The following is a 22,518-nucleotide window of genomic DNA, read 5'->3' on the forward strand; positions in this document are numbered from 1 at the left end:
CCTGGGCAGGGCTTTCTTCCCCGCTGCCGCCCCTCCACTTGGTGCTAGGCGGGGGAAGAGATGGTGGTACATGTACACTGTGCTGAACACGGTACACCCTCTGAGACGAATGAGTACCGGAACTGTAGCTTCACAAGAGCCCAGTTCAATCCCATGGAATCCTTCCATGTCATTTATCAGTACTTGCTACGTGCATATGCCCGTGATGGAAGGTGCATGTGTTCAATATTGGGCAAGGCATTTTCCATACAAAGGACTTGATCAGATGCCCCAAAGATGCTACTACTGGATGGGTGAGTGTGGTGGGCGCCACTGGCTGAGCCACGGACTCGAATGAATAGCGCTCACTGGAGGGTGACGACTATGTCTGAGGACCGGCCCTTAGCGAGCTGTCAGCATATTGTTTAAGGGACGACGCTGGGAATTGCGCAATTGCTATCTATTTTTTGGTACGAAAGGCTGTTTTGCAGTTGGTCGGGAACCAGAGTTGAGGCGTTGATCCAGCATGGCGTGCTTGACGTCAGGCAAACGAAACCATACATATATCCATCATCACACCGACATTCACACATAATACCTAAAGACAAGGAGCAGTTGGTTAGCACAAGACAAGTAAGTGATGGCGTGCCGTATTCTTTTATTCCCTCCCTCCAACAAGGCCAGCTCGTGAGGCATTTGCTTGCCTTGCTTGATATCTTCCCAGGGTCTCAAGCTCGACTTAGATGCAGGGTTGCCATGTTTCAACACGGCTAGTGCAGCTTATTAGTGCAATTAAGTACCAGTTTGACCTTGGTCCAAGTTCGGCATCCGTCAATGGCAAAATTCGCGAGTCTCAGCGTCTTTTTTGCTGAGACGTCGTCTAGAGCTTCCTCTTGTGGTAGTGTATGAACTATAGATATTGTGATAGCACTCTATAATGCCCATCACGAGCCTCATAAGCCTCTTCGTCTCCCTCGCCTCTACTGGGTACCGTACCTGTAGTTCTGTTCCCTGCATGTGATATTCTAGGCTGCATGCTGGACGCTACATGGTGCAAATGCGACATTCCACACTGTACAAGGTAACTTCAGCATAGCACAAGCCACGCGAGGAAATTTTTAGCGGCCTTCTGTTTGGCGGTCTGCACCAAGATGTTAGGAGGGGCAATTGGCACTGTTCTGATTGGGCCGCCGGATTGTCGCGAGAAAATGCTTGCGTCGTCCAATCTTTTCTTAGATCAAGGCGTGTAGCAGCGATTTGGATACGGAAGCTCAATAAGAGCTTTTGTTTGTCTTTTCTGATACTCAAAGGGGAATCATTTGATCCAAAAGATTGTACTATCCAGAGACTTACAGCTACGGTCATTCACTTGTTGGAGGTTTTATTGCTCTACTTTGCCGGAGAAACAAGGCATATATCACCACCACCATGAAGGTCGTCGAAGCTCAGGCTGCTGTACTCTCCAATTATGAGGTACTACAGCATCTGACCCAGCAAAAGGATCGATATAAGCAGAGGAAACGTCGTGGCCCTCCTAATCTAGAGACGGTTGTCAGAGAGGTTCGTTGCCGCTCGACATGAGATGACTGTTTTCAGCAACTAACCATCCTTCCTCAGCTCATCCAATATCTACAGTCATATCCCAATCCGCTAAGTCAAAAGCCCAGCACATACACTCCTGGCTGCATCTCCCAGCTGCTTGAACGCCTAAGTCCTTATGAGCTCTCCAAGGGCGAGGTCGTCATGATTCTCAACCTTCGGCCGGCGTCGGTGGCAGCTCTCAACACCGTCATCGAGGAGATGTCGGAGCGCTTCAGCGACGAGCAGCAAGAGGAGATGGTGACCATTATTCTGGAAGTTTTGGGCCAGTTCGAGGCGGCGCAGCCTGATGCCAACGGCAACGCAGATGAAGCCGCAGAGTCATGAAATGTCATAATACCACTATGATTACAGCCACCAAGCGTCAAGTCGGGCAGGGGCATGGATGGCCCTCTCTTTTATTTTGGATGAATGAGCTGCCAGAAACCAAAACTTTGACATTGCCATCTAAGATATTCAAAACAGGAATTCGCTCAGGCTCACAGGACCGTGCAACCGCCCTCGCTCTGTCCGCCCTTCTCCGTTGTCGTCTTGACAGCCGTCTTGCAGATGTCTTCAAACGCAGGCTTCACCAGCTCTCCCGTCACCGCTGAGCATTCGACATAACGATCTGCCCTCATCTCTTGGGCCATTCGATAGGCATCCTGCGGGTATATTATGCCATTCGGATCATTCTCAGACCGCAAGTCCCTCTTCAGCCCCATCACCACTACCGGCAGGGAATCCATGCGGGAAAAGGACTGTTTCACCTCATTGATCCACTAATAGCCATTATTATGAATTGTATATAGCAGAGGTTGCAGAGAAAAGGATATATAGGAAATCGAGGGCAATATAAAAAAAAATTACTAACATATCTCTTCATGTTAATAAGGCTCAGGCGCTGGCTGATGTCGTAGCAGATGACAATGACGTCTGGGTCCAGCAGGCGCCAGTTTTCCGGACTAGAAGTGTCGTAGAACTCGAAGCGAAGTTTCTTGGATGCTACATTGACCGAGAATATGTACGGCTGGTCAATGTCACGGAGCAGCGGGATCGGGTTGATGTCCTCGCCAGCGCTGACTCTCCTGTGATGAAAGCTCATCCGTCAGTGTGTGTTTATTACTACCCTATAAAGAGACGGGTCGCTACAAACGAGAGAAACGTTGTTTTGCCGCATTTTTCATCTCCCACGAGAAGTATCGTGACGACTTCGTCATCCATTTCTTCCCAAGGAAGATCTAGTGCATTGGGTCGCAGAGAGGATAAGAAGAAGAGAGAGGTAGATAGATGTCATTGGATTGAGTCGACACTCGTAATAGCATTGACAACTCGAGTGGCGCTACTTATCTCACCAGCCACATTTCACAGACCACCAAGCCACACACATCTCAACTCAAAAAACTACCCATTAAAGCCATTTATAGAGAAATGGAAAAAATCCAAAGCAACTAGACACACAACCCCCTAATGGCTATGGAAATATCAAATATTCTACACAAACTCATTACATGCGACCTTTCCACCAGGGGAATCTAGGCCGCAAGATTTGTGGGGGTGCCATAACGAGCTGGCCTAGCAGGGCTAGAGAAGGATTTCACTGCCGTTTATCATCAACCGTCAACAATTTGGATCTGGTCCGTGAGAGGAGGCTGAAGATGTCTGACCACGGGAAATACAACAACTGGACCAAAACCGGTCTCATCCAGAGAGTCAAGGAGCTGGAGCAGCAGCTACATGTGGCCACATCTTTGGTGCCCAGTTCAACGCAGGAAGAAACCTCTTTACAGCAAGAGAAACACAAACAGCCGCGAAAAGAAGGAGATGAAGCTGCTCCGCCGGTCAAGAAGCCTAAGGGCAAGAAGAAGATGGACCCGTCCAAGTATTCCACCCGGTATATCGCCCTGAAGCTGGCGTACCTGGGCAAGAACTACGGCGGCTTCGAGTTTCAGGCCATGGGCAACCAGCCGTCCATTGAGGAGGAGCTGTGGAACGCCCTGACCAAGGCGTGCCTCATCTTTCCCGAGGACGAAAAGCTCGTGGACTTTGACTGCTGCGAGTACTCAAAGTGCGGACGTACGGACCGCGGAGTCAGCGCTTTTGGGCAGGTCATTGGGCTGAGGGTGCGCAGTAACAGGCCGCTGCCCAAGGAGCCGGCCCAGGACGAGGACGCACCAGGAGAGCCAGTACTAGAAGAACCTGGAGCAGATCAGAATCAGCAGCAGCAGCAGCAGCAGGAGGAGGTGGTGGAGGAGAAGCCCTTTGATGACATCCGCGACGAGATATCCTATCCCCACGTCCTCAACCGCCTGCTCCCCAAGGAGATCCGCATCCTCGCCTGGTGTCCCTCGCCGCCTCCCGACTTCTCGGCCCGCTTCTCGTGTAGGGAGCGTCAGTACCGGTACTTCTTCACTCAGCCCGCCTTTGCCCCCACGCCCTCTCACGTGGAAGGCGTCCCGATGAAGCAAAGGACAAGGAAGATTATGAAATCCGGCTGGCTAGATATCGAGGCCATGCGCGACGCAGCGAAGCGGTATGAGGGCGAGCACGACTTCCGCAACCTCTGCAAGATCGACCCGGCCAAGCAAATCACAAACTTCAAGCGCCGCATGTTCGAGTCGGACATTGTCGAGGTCAAGGATGCTGCCTCTGCCCTGCCGTACCTCAAAGCCGCTGGGTTCGCCCCTGAAGATTTGGCCTTGACTTCTGGTGAGGTGTATCCAAAGGTCTATTACTTCCATGTCCGCGGCTCTGCTTTCCTGTGGCACCAGATCCGCCACATGGTCGCCGTGCTCTTCCTCGTCGGCCAGGGCCTCGAGCAGCCTTCGCTCGTGAGCGAGCTGCTCGACGTGGAAAGGAACCCGCGCCGTCCAAACTACGTCATGGCCGACGAGGTACCCTTGGTGCTCTGGAACTGCATCTTCCCGTCCGACCTGAGCCAGTCCACGGCATCTCATCGCGAGGATGATGCGCTGCAGTGGGTGTACGTCGGTGACGACGGGCCAAGCGGGCGGTTCGGCCAGTTTGGCATCATGGACGACACGTGGCAGATGTGGCGTGAGCGCAAGATGGACGAGATCCTCGCGGGCCAGCTGTTGCAGCACGTCTCACAGCAGGGCAACAATGGCAGCACGACAGCCAGGGCGGCGCCAGCTAGCAGTGCGAACAGCACAAAGGTCTTTGAGGGGGGTAACGGCGGGAGGCTGAGCGGCAAGTATCCCGGCGTTATGAAGATGAAGCTGCTGGAGTCTGCGGATGAGCAGAATGACAAGTATGCGAAACGAAAGGGATATGCAGACGCAGAGGACATGAGGGCGAAAAAGGGGTTCAGGTCCAATAAGGAGCAAGACGGCGATACCCCCATGGCCGATGAGTAAATCCAAGTAAACGAAGAAATGAATATATAAATCAAGAGGGGTATATAGATCTCTAGTTCTGGAATACAGGAACTCTTGGAAATATGATGCCGAGTGCTCTCTATAAGCGCCAATATGTGAATAAGAACGGCATCATCTCATGAGCACATTACGGATATCCGTCTCTACTTCTCAACTTCACTTGTCACTCGCCAACCCCCTATCCTCCCCTCTCCCCTCGTACAAACACTCCCTCACCCCCCTCCATACCGTCTCAACAATCTTCCTCTTGGGCAACAACCCCGGAAACACAACCACGACATCCTCCTCCCCCTCCACCACCACCACAAGATAATACCTAACCTCAAACCCGCGAAACGCCTCATTCACCAGAATATCCTGAATCTTCTCCGTCGGGATGAATCGCGTCGCCGCCCCCGCCAAATACGTCGCCGGGCTCTCACAAGTCTGCACACCTAACCCCCTCAAAACCAACAAGCTCTCCTGCTTATGCACCCTCAAACTCAGCGCGTAAAACACCGCCACAGCAACAGGCAGCAGCACCGGTAGAGACACCGTCGCCGCGATCTTAGCTAGTATCGCACCGGCAGGTGTGCCCTGAAAGGCATCGAGGGCGAAGATTATGCGGTCCAGCGAGAGCAGCGGCGGTGGTGAGGGCGAAGTCGATGGCGGTGCGGCTTGTGCGCCGAAGCAGCTGCGGCTGCGCTCTTGGACCCAGCGTGCGTAGAGGATGAGCAGCATTGTGACGGAGAGGGAGATGCGCAGGAAGAGGAGGAGGAGCCAGAGGAGGCGTAGGGGCAGCGTCTGCGGCGGGAGCGTCGTGACGGTGAATTCTGCCGTTGTGGGAGAGGGGCGGCGAATGCGCAGGTGAGGGGCCGTGGTGAGCATTGTGATTTGTTGTTTTTCTGGTTCTCTCTCTTTTTGGTGTATATTAAAGGACTCGCTGGTTCATATATCGCTTCATACAGCAGAAGGTGTAGAGCAATTGGCTTTGTTATGCCTTCGTCTCGTCCGTCCGTCTATCTCGAGAAAGCTGTCGGAAGGTTGGAAATGGAGAGGGAAGGCGGACGGAGATTTTGCGCAATCAAGTAGCGCAGGCCATTCTATGGGATAACCGAATTGATGGGCCCAGACGTGCGTGGCCGTAGAATATAACGAGAGGCGAGCCTGCGCATCAATTCGGCTGCAAAGGCTGTGAACGTGGTGTTGATGCCATGTTTCCGTGTTGGAAGTTGGAAAGCAGTAGAGGTTGAAGCTGTCAGTAGCTCTAGCACATGCTTGAGCAGCTACAGCGCCTCCAACCCGCTGTAGCGTAACAGCTACTCCCCGGCCGGCACAACGATCTCCCGGTCCTCTCAGCTCTCTACCCTTTATAAACCAAAACTCACGCCCCTGCTAACGGCTGTAATGGTCAAACGGTGAAGGCTCTCGCTCAACTCGCCTTTTCCAATCTCACCCCCGTCAGATCCCCTCCGTTCGACGCCCAGCCCGAACGCCGCGGTGGCCGATCGCTCGCACAGGAAACTTGCGACTGTCGATTTGGCCCTAAGCAATGGAGATGACACTTGAGGGAGGTTTCACTCTGCAGAGGACTCTCCCCCGTCGCGTGGCGGGCTGGATTACGATCGCGGAGGGCGTGGGATGGAATGGTGAGACGGAGAATGCCGACACTATTTTTTTTGCTTTTTATTTCTTTTTCTTCTTTTGTGACATTGTTTTATGCCATCCATTGTTGAAAAAAAATAGTAGAGGATTCACCAGTCATCCAGGTATCCGTCTAGATGCCTAGTTTGGTTCAAAAATTCTGTAATGTGGTGTTATGGCGGCACTTGAACCCCTCCCTTTCGCACCATCCTGTCTCATTCACAGCGTGTGAAGCCATCACCAACCACCAAGACACACCACCAACCACCAAGACACACCACCAACACCAACATGTGCACCACATCAACCGTCAGTACACGGACACCACAAAGACAAAACATGCGCATGATAGAAGACGTCAATTTTTCATCAGCTTCCTCAAGCCAAAATTTGCCGCGAGGCAGCATTTGTATAAAAAAGCTAAGTCTGCCCTGCATTCCTGCCTCTGCCTGCACCGCATGTCCATCCATACATTTCCCCTAGTCTTGCTGCCATGAGACGTCGCCGTCTTCCAGCTTCACTTGCTTGTTTGTTTGTTTTTTTGCCCAAGTCCGTCATCAATCGTAAAGAGGAGAAAAAAGAAGCGAAAAAAGGGGGCAAGTGCCAAGAAGAACATCTCCAATCCAGGATATACAATGCCCGTATGCGCGTGCATGTGATTCAGGCCGAATCCACAGGCTATCTATCCAAAAACAACAACCCCCTAATGCATATATCACAAAATAAAACATGTTTAAAGGAAAAAAAGGTTCTCCTCTAAAATTGCACATGTGCAATGTAAAGACACCAGAAAGAATATAATTTTTTTTTGGTGCAAAAGGAAGAAAAACATGCAAAATTGAAAGAAAGAAAACAAATATAGTCATGAAATATCTCTGCCAGAAAATAAATCCCTCCAGAGAGAACCTCTTCAAAAACATCGACCCCATATTTTGAACTCACAAGATGATACGAACACAGCATTCGCATCTTGGGGAATAATAAAAACCAAAACCAAACTGGAAGCAAAGAAAGCATGGCAAGAACGCCAAATCGTCATGGGCAAAGATCTCGCGCCACGCAAGGGGAACCTTTGGTGTAGTTGTCGTTATCAAAATTAGAACATGCCACTACCGTGCAGGCCAGCCGACGACAGTTTTCTTCCATTCCCCTCGAATGGCGATCGAATGGCGTCTCGATCATAGAGAACGGGAGGGGGGATACCAGCCACAGGCGATCTGAGCTGGCTGAAGGAATTGCCACCATCGCCGTACATCTCAAGCGGGGGTGATTTGATGCTAATGGATCCCTCCTTTCGGCTACGGCTACCTGAACGGAGATGTTCGTTCGTCTTGGTCATGCGGCCAGAAAGGCTGCCCTCTCCGAGGCTGCGGCCGCGATTGTGGGCCTTGACAGGTGGCTCAGGAGGAGGAATCACCGGTACCATGCCATCATTTGGAGCGGCCATCATGGGTTCCTCCGTATCGGTCTCATCCATGACAATCTCAATCATACCCGAAGCCAACGTTCCAGCGACGGGCGGCTGGCGTCGTACGTATGGCAACGGGGGCGGAGGGGGAGGAGGAGGCATAGCTAGATGTTGCAGCTCCTTCAAGAAAGTAGCAGGCGCCGAAGGAGGAGGGGGCGGTGGTGGGGGGACCAGGTTGTTCACTTGCCGCCGCCATTCCGTCTCTACAATATCATCGAGGCCCCTACCCTCGTTGGCACTCCCCTTTCTCCCGAAACGAGCTTGATGAGAGGGTTCATCAGGGATTGGTGCCGACATGCTTCGCGGAATCATGGGTCGAGATGGAGGTTGATAAGTTGTTGACGGCAGTTGATAAACGGTCGATGGCAGCAGTGTCAGTGGCTGCTCCTCCTCTTGCTGCTGCTGTTGCTGTTGCTGAGGTGGTGGTGGTGGAGGCGGCGGCGGTTGATATTGTCGTTGCTGCTGATCTTCTTCTTCCCTCTGCACCACCTTCATCTTCTCCGTGTAGAATTGCGGAGAGTACCCTGGTGAGCTTTGCGGGGAATACTTCTGGGAGAATGTTGCGGGAACTGGTGGAGGGGTGAGGTCTTCATACTGGTCATCGTCCGACCGGAGAATGAGTCTCATCGCCTTGGGTGTAGCAGGAAGGCCGATATGTGGTCCATTTCGCGCATACATGCTCCTCGGAGGTTCTGTTGCAGAGCGAGGAGGGAGGTCATCCGGGAGTGTCTCATCCTCGGCCTCCACCAGAATCGGAGGAAAGCCGGGAGATATCTCGCTTGGGTGAGGGAATTGAGGACCCAATTGTCGCTTTGCAAGAGACTTTCGACGCTCTTCCAGCTCTCGTGCGGCCACCTCCTTTTTGCGCTGCCTCTCATCCTTCATCTTTTTCAAGTCGCCGGCGTGCTCGGTAGATGTAGCTCGTATGTGTACGGTGTGGCTCAACTCTGATGGGGCAGCTTCTCGAGATTCGGTTGGCTCTCTTCGTCGGCTTTCTGCGTATTCCCGTCGATTGACGGCTGGAGAATTGATGTTGTGGCCAACGCTCCTGCTGTGCTTGGCTCTGAATTCTTCTTGCGCCTGCATGGCAGCTCTAAAATCTTCCTCATCCTCCGATCCCTGATAATGCAGAGCTGTCGCCGACATTGGCACTGGCGAGGGTGGTGACCGTGGAGCCGATCGGCTCCTTCCACCCGTCTTACCCCTTATTACGCTTGCTTTCCGAATCGTCAGGGGCTCAACGTTGTTGCTAAAAGTTTGATTGCTGAGGATGGCCAAGTCTTCCGGTGACATTGGTACAGGGGACGTGGGGGATCTTTTGGCCTTTGTCCAAGATTTGGCCGAAGCTCTACCGCGCTCTTCTGAAGGATCGCGCGACTTGGCTCGCCGCTCCCGGCTGCCATGGCGACCGGCGGACACATCTCTTGTCCTCTCTTTGCTCCTCGTCCTGCTTCCAGCTCTCCTTGAGTAACTCTGAGCCGCCTCCAGGCTATGGATATAATCATCCCTGTGCCGGGGGTTCGATTTGTGACTCCGGCCAGCGCTCGAGGTGGATGTAATGGAGCCGGCCACAGACCCGGCAACAGTACCACGACGTGTCCGAGATGGCCAGTGGAAGCGAGTTGACGAGGCGGCAGACTGACCAGGAGACATGGCGTCTGTCGGTTGCGCCAGGGGCTGCAGCTGCAGATGCAGATGTGAGGGAATCCGATCCCGGGAGCCGTTCCGCTGCGTCGAGTGGACTTCCTGCAATCTGCTCATGATGTTATGATCAGGAGACGGTGGCCGCTCTCCTGAGTACCCCTGAATGGCACGCTGATACTGGTCTCTCATCATCATGGGGCTGGCCGTAGCGGCGCGCTGCATCGCAAGACCCGTCGTCATATTGTCTTGAGTGGCGGACGACTTGCGGGAATGGCTCGCCCGCTGCAGGGGTGCGTCAACGATCTTTGCGATGTTATCAATGGGCTTTAGAGTATTTCTATCAAGAGTGGCCTCTCCAATGGAGGGTAATCGGCCACGATTGAAACCTTGGACGGGGCGAGCTGATGTTGGCGTATTAAATCTACTATTGCCCGATGGCCGAAGGAACGCAGTCGCAGGATCAAGGCCGCCTCCGGGAGATATGGCCGACTCAGCAATAGGTGTTACTCCGGCCGCGATAGGTGTTTGGCCGCCATCAGCCTGCGAGTAAAACTTGGCCTTTTGATTTGGGTCTCCAAACGACGTGATCAGCTTCAGCGCCGACGCTTTGGCGACACTGCGCTGAGGGCCCCTCTGAACTCCTGGGGGAGACAGCGGAGGGCTCAACATCTCGGGTATGCTCGGTGTGATGTTTTGAAAGGTGAGCTGAGCAGCTGATGGTGAAGTCCAAGGCTCCGAGGATTCTTGGTCGGTGCAGGCAAAACAACGAATCGCCAGCTGTTGCTGACCATGCTTAACAGCCCACTCGCCCCATTTACGCACAATGGCGGCTTGTCGCTCCCAGACACTTGGGAACGCCACGCAAGTGAGGATGAGAGCCTCCATGTATCTCTTATGCGAGTTGTAGACTTCAATGGCATCATTGTAGTCACCCATGCCAAGCATGATTGTCACTGCAACATGAATATCGCCATTCTCCAAGAGACGTTGGATGTACACGCGGCCGAGCTTGTGCTGAGATGCCTGACCACCGATTCCGCTCAAGGCCAGCAGCATCCAGTCTTGAGACGTCATATTCTGAGAGCCAGCGGCCATGATGTCTGAATCGATATCGCCCAACCACTTTGCGAGCAAGATGCGGTTTGCCGATCCTGCGGGATAACGACTCATCTCATCGCGAATCAAGTCGTCTACTTCCTCGTTCCATCCGAAGATGGTGCTGAGCATCTGTCGACGCAGATCGTCATTGGTAGGATTAGTTTGGCTTGCAGGCATTGGATGTTTGTATGAAAGATCGCTTAGGCGTGAGCGAGTGTACTTGAATAGGTCCTGCACATTGGCATCATCAGGGCTTCTAGGCACCTCGTGTCGCAATCGAGATGGGCGATGTTGTCTTGATCTGGACGAGGCCAACGACGGAGCACTCGTGCTAGGAAGCGTGTAGCCCATCGAATAATTGTCCACGTCCCGCCGTCCAACAGTTGAGGTTTTCAAGGATGAACCAGCGGAGATGTACGTCCTCTCAGTCATTCCTCGCGATCTCAGTGAGCCAGCCTGTCTGCCGGGTGTGCGGGAGCCTGCCGTAGACCTTGACAAGGATGAGTGGCTGGAGGCCTGGCTGCCTGAATCATATATTTCGTTTCTCACTCCAGGTGCGTTTCGCTTTGCTAGCCGCTGGAAAGGGGATAGGTGGTCATCATCGCTCTCAGAGATGCCCATCTCAAGAGGGACAGAGCTTGACTCAGACTCCGATGTATGGATGGTGGTTGCGGAATGCACCGATCGGCCTCCCGTCTCTTCTGATGTGGGAGGCGACGGTGGGAGGACACCAGCGGGGTGTTGTACGTTTGCTACCATGATGGCCGGAGAGTTGAGATCAAACTGCTGCACAGTATTGTTTGGTCCAATGGTAAAAAGACTGGCCCCAGGACCGTAGACGGCCAGGCCTTTTACATGCTCAAGGGTCGGAATGGAGTCCTTGGTGACATGCTTGGTCCTTACGTCCCACGAAAACGTTTCTCTGTTTGACACATTAGCACAAAAACCGCCAATGGGAAGCAGGCCGCCGCGCGCTTAGGCTGTGGCCAGTTTAGAGGGACATACGAATCTGAATATTGGATGATACGGCCGTTCTTGGACCACCCCATCCAATTAGGGCCAGACAGGAAGTTCTCGTTCCTCCGGAGCACTCTGACCACCTTGGCGGGGTCGTCGGCGTTGTACGACTTGGTCACACTCCAGACCCGCAGGTCGCCATCGTGTGTTTGTACAGCCAACATATCTGACTTCTGCCTCGAGGACGACGCATGCCAGGAAAGGGTGACAATAGGTGATGGGCCTCTCGAAGTCGTCAAGTTATGCAAGATGGTGAAGCGAGGCTGCAGAGTGGCGACTAGGAGTGATCCATTCTGGTAGCTGAGGTTGGTTGGTTTAGTACATGACAAACACATTGCGACCAATGGTGATGATAACTTACCCGATAGCAAAGGTTCGACAGTCAGATGAAGGAGCCAATGCTGTCACTGCAATTTGGTCAATCGTCCGAGCTGAGATGTGCTCGGATGTTGTTGGTTCAAAAAGGATGATGTTTCCCTGCGTGTTTCCTATAAGCCAATATGTTAGCTAGGCCATGCAAGCCCGGCGAGGATCGAGTGAGTTCTCTCACCAAAGGCAACGTTTCCGTTGCGCATCCACGAGGCGACTGTAAGCGTCTCGTACGAAACAAAGCGAGATATCTCATCGCCAGTCATCAGATCCCAGACAATGGCGGTCTGGCCGGCATCATAGCTCACAACAAAACGGCCAGCGCCCATTTCGCTCTGGGTGTCCACGGCAAGAAGTTGAACATCGTCGGCGTGCCGTGTGAACCTCCGATCGATGGTGAGAGTATCGTGATGACAGCATACTATTGTTGGCCCTTGAGCGTAGAGGTAGATGGCTGCCGTGGCGGCTGATGGGATAAAGTATTTGAGATCCTTGATGTTCGGCATTTGTGCGAATTCCGGCGGTGCTGGACGGCCCCGTGCGGTCGACGATTTGCCGGACCGGTTGGACACGGTCTGGATATGTGACGCGGAAGACATGGCTGCGGTCTTGCTATCGAGGCTTCCACGATGGCCAATTATGTCAAGTCCGAGATTATATTGGCCCGTTTAGTCGGCCTACACCTCTGCCAGCGCAGAGGCAGTTTCGCTTTCAACAAGATGCGAAGCACTCCAAGCCCGTGAGACAGCACCAGCTTCGGTATCACAGTCCTGTCTCCAGGCCAAGGTCCGACTCTCTTGAGAGCGTTCTCTGGGGTGAGCCCACAAAGTGGCGGCAAGCTGCGGCGTTCTTTAGGTATCAATCATCACATGAAACCCAGCTTCTGTCTATTCCCGGACACAAGCCTCAAACACTGCAATTCACCAGGCGCTTGGTTTTCTTTCGGGCCACCGAGGATGATGGAAGATTATTATGCTCGGGAAGGAGGAATGTCGAATTGGTCGAGGACGGACAAGATGTGAGGTACGATGTGTCGTCGAGGGTGGTTTGACGATGCAAGGCTTGGCCGTAGTACTCGTAGGCCACGAAGTGAGGTTTGAAAGAAGAAGGCTAGACAGGCTAGCGGAAGAGGGCAGCGTCACGGTTTTGCATATAAAGAACAAACTTGTAGGCAAGAAGAATGACGGTTCTCTGTGATGTGCCGAGCAGCGTTAGGGGAGGGGCTGATCTGATTAGCTCGGCGCTTGTTCGTGCCGCCTAGGGGATGCTCCTGTTTGGAGGATTGGGAGTAGTAGGTGATGCAGGCGAATGCAGGAGAAGTTTTGGCTGGATGCGTAATGGTGGTCACGCTGATGGAAACAAAGAAAGACGTTACGGATCTTCCGTCTGTTCTCTCTTGGTCTGTTCAGGCCTTGTCTATCCTCCTCTGATGACCCTTGGCAAGCTGTGTGAAACAGCACAGATGGGGATGGCGGGAGGGAAGGAGGAGGAGGTAAAAGAAAATATCGAAGCGGCCCAAGTGCAAGAACGGCTACTTGTAAACGACGCACAAGCAACCTAAGACCTGTACATCCGGTAGGGACATGCACCACTCACGCACGGTGAAGGTCGCTCCAGAATATTAGATGGACATGGACAGGTTGGAGAGGAGGGTTGGATAGGTAGGTAATAAGAGCAGGCTGGGGTGTGATGGGTCCGATGGAGAGGAGCCAGGCGAGCATGGCGCCTATGCGGCCGTGGTTGAGGCCTGTCAATGGATGGGGTTGGCTGCCATATAAAATTAGAGTGCAAAAGCTGCTAACGGCCGTCTTTGGGATGGAGCGGATACGGTCCGGCAGCTAAGGACCGGCCAATGCGCGTCGACGCAGCCCAGGTACATGCGCATGCCGACAAGATACCTGGGCTTTCCGTGTTGCAGCTATCTGCAGCATCAACGGCTGGTAAATAGAATATGCTGGCCATGTGCTGCTTCGTGGTAGTGGTACCTACCTCTCTCGCTACCGACGGCGTGTAGCGAGCAGAGAGTAACAGGTACAGACGTCGTTGCAACGCTGCCATCGCTTCCATGTGTCAGGCAGCCTTCTTCGCTTCTTCGTTTTTTTCTTTCTCCCCTTCCCACTCCGTTTCGTCCCAACCAGCCGCCGTAAGTTAGGCTCTACGTCTGCTACGCGCGTGCGCCCGCGGTGGGCCCAGCTAAGCAGTGAGGCGAAAAGGGCGAGGCAATGGCGATTGCTAGTCGCCTCAGAGTCAACTGGGACTGGGAATCATGGGCTCAGATCCTCGAGGCGGACGAATTGAAGACAGGTGATGTACAGGCGCTAGCGGGCCATGTACCGCTGCTGGAGTAGAATCCCTTGTTGAAGCCCCCTGCTTAGCCTCTCAGGCTGCCCGCGACCCTTGCCAGACATTTGGATATGGGCCTATCAAAGCTTCCAGAGGCATCGAGGTGTCGAAGAGCTCTCGACTTGAACTGCGTCGACTCCGTATCCCATGTCATGTCTTGCCCGGAGCAATATTTGTAAGTGAGTACGGTACGGAGCAGCAACAGCACCAACTGATACGCCTGCGCCATTAGCCCTCGTACTACGTCTAGCAACCGGGGCTCTTCTCTTACCCCGACTTGCGGCGCCTTTCACCGTTGCATCGGTGGTTCCACGCTGGCGATCTGGCCTCTGTGCGAGGGCCGGGCCTGGGTGACTGCACGGTACCTTGCAGCCGTGCTGTGCTGTGATACCAGTTCGTTCGCGCCCGCCGCAGCCAGACTGAGCCCTGGCCATGGTTCGTCCATTCTGCTTTGCCACAGTCGATTCGATTCCATACGATGCTGCACTTCATCGCCACAAATCATCAGCATCTCAGGCCCTGAAGTTGGGCCTTGGAGACGTTCGAACCAGAGGGGGGGCGCCCAGATGCATGGCTGGAGCATGGCTGGAGCTTTTGGCGATTTGGGGCTGCGGTCCAGAGTGGGGCGGCCAGCCCAGGCGCTCAATGGCAAGAGCTGTCGAAGCGCCGAGGTGTGTCGCGCCTGCTGATTGGGCGCGCCAAATGCAGGTGCGCGCCGCAGCCTGGCCAATCGGCGGCTCGATCACGCCTGCCTGCAGGGGTCTAATCGCTCAGTCCCGGCCGCTAAGACCGTTAAAGACGCCGGCTAGGATCAGGGATGCAAACCTCATTCATTCATCTTGTCTTGAGAATCGCGCCGAGACAAGACAGAACAGACCACAAAAGGAACAAGACAGACTGGACTGAAGCTCTCGGCTGTGTGCTAGTCCGTCCCGCACTGTAATTACTGTAATTAAGCAATCGCATGCAATCCAATTCTGTGCCTCAGTCACAAAGACGAGACCCGAACAACACAAGACATAAGACAAGATGAGACACGGACACGACACGATACGATACGATACAGCTTCCGAGCCGCCGCCCGTGGTCATGGCATGGCACGACTCTGCCCGTCACAGCAGCATCAGATGATTCACGACACGGATTTCGGCCTACCATAGTCCAGAGTACAAGTATCGCAATTTCCTCCAAACTCCGTTCAACTGCTAGCCTCCTCTCAAATCGGCGCGCTAACAAGCTTCCCAGCTCCATGTCCGTCGGCTCCGTAATCACATCTCCAGAGCCGGCTCATATCTAGGTATATCTTGTTTTCAAAGCAACCCCTGGTGCGGACGACTTCTGTTACAGCATCATCCTAGCGAATTGGCGTACCCGGATGGCCATTGAAACCTCTTCTGTTCGTACCTTTGACTGTACACAGTGACGAAACACTTGAGAGCACACGTGCGACATGCTTGGAAATGTCTTGGAGACTTATCAAGCCTTGGTCCAACCCAGCATCCATATCAGCCTCCTCTCTCCACTTGCAAGTCCATTCTCCTACACCAACGCTGCTGGTAGAGTGAACTGCCATTGTACTACATACAGTATTTACCCACCTCATCCGAGGCCACTACAAGCACACGAAGGATTCTAGACATGCGTATTCCGTATATATCACACAGCTAGGCACCCAGTATATCCTGGTACGGAGTGGTGATGGCCCCATGAGACATAGGCGCCGGCTACACTGGTCCCTTGGGCGACCAACAGCAAGTTTACTCGATTGGGAATATCTTGAGGCCCAACAACAACAAACCCGTCAATGTATATGACTCTAGTCTCGCTATTCTTTCCGCACCCTGTCGGACTGTGACCTTGTGACGCAGTATTTTTTTCTTGGCTTACTATACCCAGTTTCCTCTTTGTCATACGCAAATGTCTAAAGTCACTATCGCCGGAACGCCACTCGCGGGATACATTCATCAAAGGTCGTCAAGCATGGCACGGCCACATTTTATACTCCGAGACAGGGCAAAGTGGCCAAAGCTTCTGGTGCATAGGATACTGCTGCCGCAATGAAATAGCACGCACAAACCGCCAATATCGGCTTCGCCTGGTGTTCTAATGCTCATTCATCAAATCAATCTGCGACATCCACGAATACGTTGGGATGCCAAGGTGCCTTCCGAAGATTTCTTGAGCAAGGATTAATATGGAAGCTGAGGGGGAGCCGTTATCGTCGTGTCACACCAGAGCGGAGAGTATTGAAGTGCGGTGAAGCAAACGAGATCAAGAGCCAAGGTATCCATGACGTGAAGTAAGAGTCCGAGCCACCCTTGCCATCCCGCATGCCTTGGATGGCAGCTTGTTCCTGACCCAACCGGTTACTGGAATGTCCGGTTTCGCTTCAATCATGACGAAATACGAGCAATAGTCTCGCTTTCTGACCTCGTAGCTCAAGCCCTTTTCCACCAAAAAACAACGTCGAATTCTATCCTGTATCTTGTAACAATGTCATAGGATGTGTAAGACTACTTGTGCAGCATTAATTCTATCCAGGTTTTATTCTGGATTTGTGCACAAGACACTTTCAACATGCCAACTAATGAGCTCGAATAAGTCAACGACTCCAAGCTCAGACAGCTCTTGTAGAACGTTACTCATAGTTAACCGAACCGTAAGGAAGCATCAAGAATACATTCTCTTGCTGCTCTAGTTTTGATGAATTGACATATCCTGGAGCCACATTTGTTACCTCTGGGATCAAATGCCCGATTAATCATGTTTATAATGAATAAAAGACCACTCGAGTGACCTTGATGCTGGGTTTCATTTTCTACATACAGGTTTCGCCAACTTCTTGTCACGTCTCGACAGCATGAGAATTTGGCAGGCATAAGTAGAAGATCATGAGAGTATACCAACGGCATACCACTAATAGTAAGCCGCCTTTAAAACTTTCAAGGAGTCAAGCAATAGGGCGGATAATGTTCTTTCGAGTAGGGGTGCGACTCATTGTTGATATATGTCAAACTCGGCAAGGAAGAGAGGAATGATGAAGATTCAAGTGCTGCTCATGCCATCAGCTAGCAAAAGATTAGGAACTGAATATACAATGTAGACTGTGTCTCTCTCTGAACTTATACATCTTCATATATGCAATTTTATAGCATAGGCATGGCAGTTTTCTTTCAGCGGTCCAAATTCCTGCCTTCTGATACTGGAGAGAATCTACTCGTCATATGATATAATGTGAGCCTATTTTTCTGCAATACACATTTCGTAATTTATGGACGTTTTATTTTAGCAGTATCTTGGTTCGATAAGATTTGAGACGTGACTCAATGAACAGAGGATGCCAAATCTTCGATCTACTAATTCATATAATGACTTTGCTTGTTGAAATAATATCAAGTGATATATTGGCTCTAAACTTGCCATTACAGCTTTCTCTATAAAGCGATGTATTATGTTTCTGTTTAATGCCTCACGACTGGTTATACCCATCTTAACATAACAACATCAGGCGATCAGTTATGAGATATCTCTTCCTCAACAGGTTGATGGAGGGGGCGTGCTCTCTTCTAAGGATAGGAAATAATGGATAATGGTCTTCCTCTAGTGGCCACTTTCGTTTCTCATTTCGAATATACGATAAAGCTGGCGTGATGACCCCAACTTGCCCACAGTCCAAGCCAGTCTAGACGCGGGCGTAAAGAAGATTAAGATAAGTGTATAAGTCGGTTTAACACAAAGGATGTAACAGAATCACGCATCGTATCAGATATCATCAATGAGAGCTGTGAATCCACCTCCATGGAGTGTCCATATGAAGAGGGTAGCTTCCAGTTTTGCGTTATTAAAGAGAGAAATTATCAACCAGTCATCACAGCATTCGGCCATAGGAGAAGCTACTGGCTAGCAATTGGCCAGAGTCCGAGGCTTTGAAAAGATGATTCTGAACAATTTAGCTAACATGTGATCAATCTCGGTAGCTTGGGTCTAACAAGACGGCCCTGATCAATCACAGCGGCAATACTGACAGCGGCATTAGTTACCGCTGTGGAGGCTGTCACGGACATTGTGCGTATGTATTCCTCCTCAACAGGAAGGCCATGCCCTTTACCCCCAGGTGTCGTGATCTGAACTTCATGTCCTTGGATAGCCCTGTGCTGTCGATTGGGTTGCATCTGTGACCTTGGCGACTCCTTCAGACGGAGCTGAGACGGGGCTGTAACCTATAACATGTCGTTTTCCTGACATCTCATATTGCTGAATACGATCGATGCTGCAAAACCACGCACGCAAACTTCATGTCAGAAATGGGAGTGTAAAATGGGGGATTCGTTCTACGGTTGGCGCCCGCCCAGTTCCCAATCACATCCATTCACACGCGCATCACACAGGGCGTATAATTAGAACTGGAGTACGTTGAAAGGCGCCTCACCAGCATCAGATGATATGGGGAAAGCTGGGCTTTTTTTTCCTTTCGCTTAACGCGGCCACTTCGAATACAGTTCTACGTCACAGATTACGACGCCGCAATGAGCAATGGGCGATTGTATTGGCAATGGGCTTTTCGACTTTGCGTGGTTTAAAAAAAGAAGATGTGCCCTACAACACAAACGATACGCCAGAATTGTAGTGACTCAGCGTTCACGTGGTTCAGTATTTATAGCCAATGGACGTGCAGCATGCATGCAATTGGACGACATGTCCGCGACGAATAAGGTGGCAGTACAGCATCTCGACAAACCTATTGGCCAAATCCGCCGCAAACCCCAGCAAGTTCCCTCTTTGACACTCCCCTTCTAAGCCAAGAGGATCGGGCTGTGATAGGGCGGGGGAAAGGACAAGAGGAGGGGGCGAAAAACGCTCAGGAAGAATTGCTGACGGATTGGATGGACCTTTTTTTTTTTTTCACGTGTTGTGACTGTGTGGACAGAGGATTTCCCGAAGGCGAAGGTGGCTCAGCAAAGAAGAGTAAGAGAGAAGAGGAGGGCAGACTAACAAAGATTCCCTCCCCGATGGAGAAGTACAACGTTGCTATCAAAAGACGAGACGAGACGGAGACGGAAACAAGAAGGAAAGAAACGCCAATGTCGGGGTCAGCCGGCCCTTATCCCGTACGGATTATCTGGCCCACAGCGAAGGCCCGTACCGTAACCTTGCTTGGAAGGCGGCCAAGACATGGCTGGTAAAAAGCAAAAAGAAACTTACTTGTCGGGGAGAGGGAGAGAAACATCCGGAAGGGTAAAAAAGAAAAGTGTATTATTGCAAAAAGTAACGACACCCCTCTCCCAATCCCAAACCACGAAAAAGAAAGAAAGGAAAAAAAGCAAACCGGAAACACAGGATTCTCGCCAACCCTGCATATGCAGCCCAGACACACCCACACCAGCAGGAGGATTATGCAAGCTCACCCAGCACCTCAAATCACCGGTGTGACACATCCCGAAGCCCGTGTTTTGTATCGGCGTAATAAAGTGGTTGCAACACACACACACACACACACACACACACACACACACACACACACACACACACACACACACACACACACACACACACACACAAATAAACGAATGAGTAAGCGTGCGCCGAATGAGTGAGGGCTTACTGTGTGATCAACCGAGCCCAGCTTATCACTGTCTCAACGGAGAAATAAAGAGCGCAGCAATGAGAGACAAGAGAGAACAACACGAGAAAAGATAAGCCCCCGGGGCGAAAAAGCTCACGGTCGCGCAAGTTCCCGTTCCCAAGCTTTAGGTTTGCAGTTTGTCTGTACACCGACATTATCAGCTGTAACGCACATATGTATGCCAGCTTGGCTCATGCACTCGGTGAACATGCCGACAAGGGTGAACCCAGCTGCTCGCTGCATGCAAGGGAAAAGATAAAAGATAGAAAAAGAGAAGGGAGAGAAGATACAGCGAATACTATGTAGGTATATGGCCACGTCAAATCACAGCAAAGAGTGCAGCCGCACGCAATTTGCCGCGCTGTGTCCATTCATGTCCGAGGCCCTCCCCCCCTCCGATCGATCGCGAAATCGTGCTTCATGTACATCGTACATTAGACATGCAACCCATCTGCACGTTCGGTGGTTGTTATCACAGGCAGCCCTTTGATTTAATTTACTGGCCGCCCTACATGAAATAGTAGACCATTAAGATTAAAAAGAAAAGCAAAGCATTGATGTTGGGCAGTTAATCTATTTTTTTTTCCTGCCACATCATAAAATCCCAATCAGCAAAAGCAAAAGCAAAAGCAAAAGCAAATAAATGAGATATCACAACTGAGGTTCGAGACACGACGCCCTGCAGACACGTAGATTACAGCTCCAGCTTATAGCGAAAACCATCAACCACTAGCCTGCCGTTTTCTCAGCCCGCCCAAAAAGCATACCTCGTAGCGATCCAACCACCACCGCTCGTTACATTTCGCCCTCTGCGACAATCCAGCTATCAATTACACTTACATATTTACTCCGCACTTGGGCAAAAGAAACAAAAAAAACAAGTAATTCTCAAGTCATGATTCACACGCGCGGAAACCCTCCCCCCAGTCACGCACCCCCTCAAGTCTAACAAATCCTGTTGTTGTTTTTCCCGTTTGTCTTAATTATTATACTTTTCTATTCGCGAACTCGTGCCTTCAAACCCAAGCCCTCAGATCAATCACCAATGGGGCCCTATCGAATCACACACACACCCCTCCCATGTGACAATAACAACACAGCACGCAGCGAATAGGGCACGGAAATGCGAAAAAGCCCCCGGCGCCACCGAGTCGCACTGCATTGGGTCGGTGAGCGAGCCAGCCAAACCACCCCCAAAGTTGATCCGCCCGCAAGCCTCTGTGGCGGCCTACGCGTGTGGTGGCAGACGGTCACCGACTTTCTGTCCGTGTACAGCGCACCGTTTGATGCGTTTGCGCGCGAAAGAGCGGCGCTGAGAGCACATGCTAGTAGTTAGTAGTGAGTAATAGTTAGTGTGCCAGAGCTGAAAGTCGGGGGCGGCTGGGCTACGAGAGCCGGTGGCAGCAAGCTCTCCCATTGCCGAACGTCCCCGAAAGGGCATCTAAATGCGGTCAATCGGAAAATGGCGTTCTGTGCTCCAAGTTTACGCCGTGGCGCTCACTTAATGGCGGATAGACACATGGCAATACAATGAATCATGAATGGCAAAGGCGGAGAAAGGTATTGTGTGTGGAAAGTAGAAACTAGTATTGGTAATAAGGGGGTATCTTGTAAGAAAGAAGCTATCTAAACAGTTGCTATGCTAAAATGTTTCCCAATGTGTGCCGAGTCCGTCTGTAGCGGAGGGCTTCCCAACGCCAGAGTATGTATCTAAAGTAAATGTGTCCCAATGACCCGTCGCTCATCCTTGTGGAAGAGGGTATCCAGAAATTCCCATTGGCTAATGCCCGCTATGATTGATCGCTAAAACCCAAAAGCCCGATAAAAAACAAATGAACTCCGATAATGCCGTCGTAAGAATTAAATAGTAGTAAAATGAGAAAGGAAACAAAGCTGTCGTTGCGACGATCCCCTAAACCAAGAGGGGGTTGGATATGAAAATGATCCGGGTATCAAGTGAAGGTCCAAAGTTGCAAAGGCTTGTGAAAGAGAAATGGAAGAAGCCGTGTTGGGCTGACCCAGTTTAGCCGATCTGGCCGCGGTAGTAGAAAGTAGAAGTTGAGGGAATGCCTCGGTGGTGGGCGGGAGGATGAGTCAGATTAGGTCGGACCGTGGCTCTCCCGTCGGCATCCCGATTTTCCCCATGAAAGCGCCGCAAATCAATTCCTATTGATAGCGCACTTGGTGTGGGTGGCTGTGCTTAGACCACAGCCGGGTCTGAGTCGTAGTAGAATAGAAAGAAGAAGAAAGTCGTAATCGTCGTGTACACCATTCAAAGGTGTGTTGAATCTATTAGAGGCTTTTCGTAGAAAGCCGGAAGTAGTAGTGAGAAAGAAAGAGCCTTTGTTTGCGCCAGCGCATGACCCGCAGAGTAACTT

General features: G+C 51.7%; 6 protein-coding genes across 6 annotated transcripts; 2 read left to right on the plus strand and 4 right to left on the minus strand.

The window, feature by feature from the left end:
* The first annotated feature begins 1,155 nt into the window (after positions 1-1,155).
* On the plus strand, positions 1,156-2,431 carry V8C40DRAFT_232092 (DNA-directed RNA polymerase III subunit RPC17). Its single transcript, XM_083213069.1, has 2 exons — positions 1,156-1,539; positions 1,597-2,431. The coding sequence occupies exons 1-2, from the start codon at positions 1,408-1,410 to the stop codon at positions 1,903-1,905; spliced, it is 441 nt and encodes a 146-aa protein (XP_083077539.1). The 5' UTR covers positions 1,156-1,407; the 3' UTR covers positions 1,906-2,431.
* Positions 1,379-2,835, minus strand: V8C40DRAFT_232093 (P-loop containing nucleoside triphosphate hydrolase protein). Its single transcript, XM_083213070.1, has 3 exons — positions 2,714-2,835; positions 2,432-2,645; positions 1,379-2,339 (listed from the first exon to the last, which is right to left on the minus strand). The coding sequence occupies exons 1-3, from the start codon at positions 2,779-2,781 to the stop codon at positions 2,058-2,060; spliced, it is 564 nt and encodes a 187-aa protein (XP_083077540.1). The 5' UTR covers positions 2,782-2,835; the 3' UTR covers positions 1,379-2,057.
* Positions 2,836-2,976: 141 nt separating this feature from the next.
* On the plus strand, positions 2,977-5,045 carry V8C40DRAFT_232094 (pseudouridine synthase DEG1). The gene has a single exon (XM_083213071.1). It carries the CDS (start codon positions 3,069-3,071, stop codon positions 4,932-4,934), a length of 1,866 nt encoding a protein of 621 aa, XP_083077541.1. The 5' UTR covers positions 2,977-3,068; the 3' UTR covers positions 4,935-5,045.
* Positions 4,942-6,250, minus strand: V8C40DRAFT_232096 (GPI-GlcNAc transferase complex, PIG-H component-domain-containing protein). Its single transcript, XM_083213072.1, has one exon. The coding sequence runs from the start codon at positions 5,820-5,822 to the stop codon at positions 5,112-5,114; it is 711 nt and encodes a 236-aa protein (XP_083077542.1). The 5' UTR covers positions 5,823-6,250; the 3' UTR covers positions 4,942-5,111.
* Positions 6,251-7,590: 1,340 nt separating this feature from the next.
* On the minus strand, positions 7,591-13,105 carry V8C40DRAFT_90607 (WD40 repeat domain-containing protein). Its single transcript, XM_083223585.1, has 4 exons — positions 12,356-13,105; positions 12,167-12,293; positions 11,794-12,105; positions 7,591-11,710 (listed from the first exon to the last, which is right to left on the minus strand). The coding sequence occupies exons 1-4, from the start codon at positions 12,771-12,773 to the stop codon at positions 7,675-7,677; spliced, it is 4,893 nt and encodes a 1,630-aa protein (XP_083077543.1). The 5' UTR covers positions 12,774-13,105; the 3' UTR covers positions 7,591-7,674.
* Positions 13,106-14,615: 1,510 nt separating this feature from the next.
* V8C40DRAFT_232100 (uncharacterized protein) lies at positions 14,616-15,144 on the minus strand. The gene is made up of 2 exons (XM_083213073.1): positions 14,750-15,144; positions 14,616-14,692 (listed from the first exon to the last, which is right to left on the minus strand). The coding sequence occupies exon 1, from the start codon at positions 15,098-15,100 to the stop codon at positions 14,807-14,809; it is 294 nt and encodes a 97-aa protein (XP_083077544.1). The 5' UTR covers positions 15,101-15,144; the 3' UTR covers positions 14,616-14,692; positions 14,750-14,806.
* Positions 15,145-22,518: the final 7,374 nt, after the last annotated feature.

Source organism: Trichoderma camerunense (genome assembly GCF_050948025.1).
Source record: "Trichoderma camerunense strain CBS 138272 chromosome Unknown V8C40scaffold_2, whole genome shotgun sequence".
Lineage (NCBI taxonomy): Eukaryota > Fungi > Ascomycota > Sordariomycetes > Hypocreales > Hypocreaceae > Trichoderma > Trichoderma camerunense.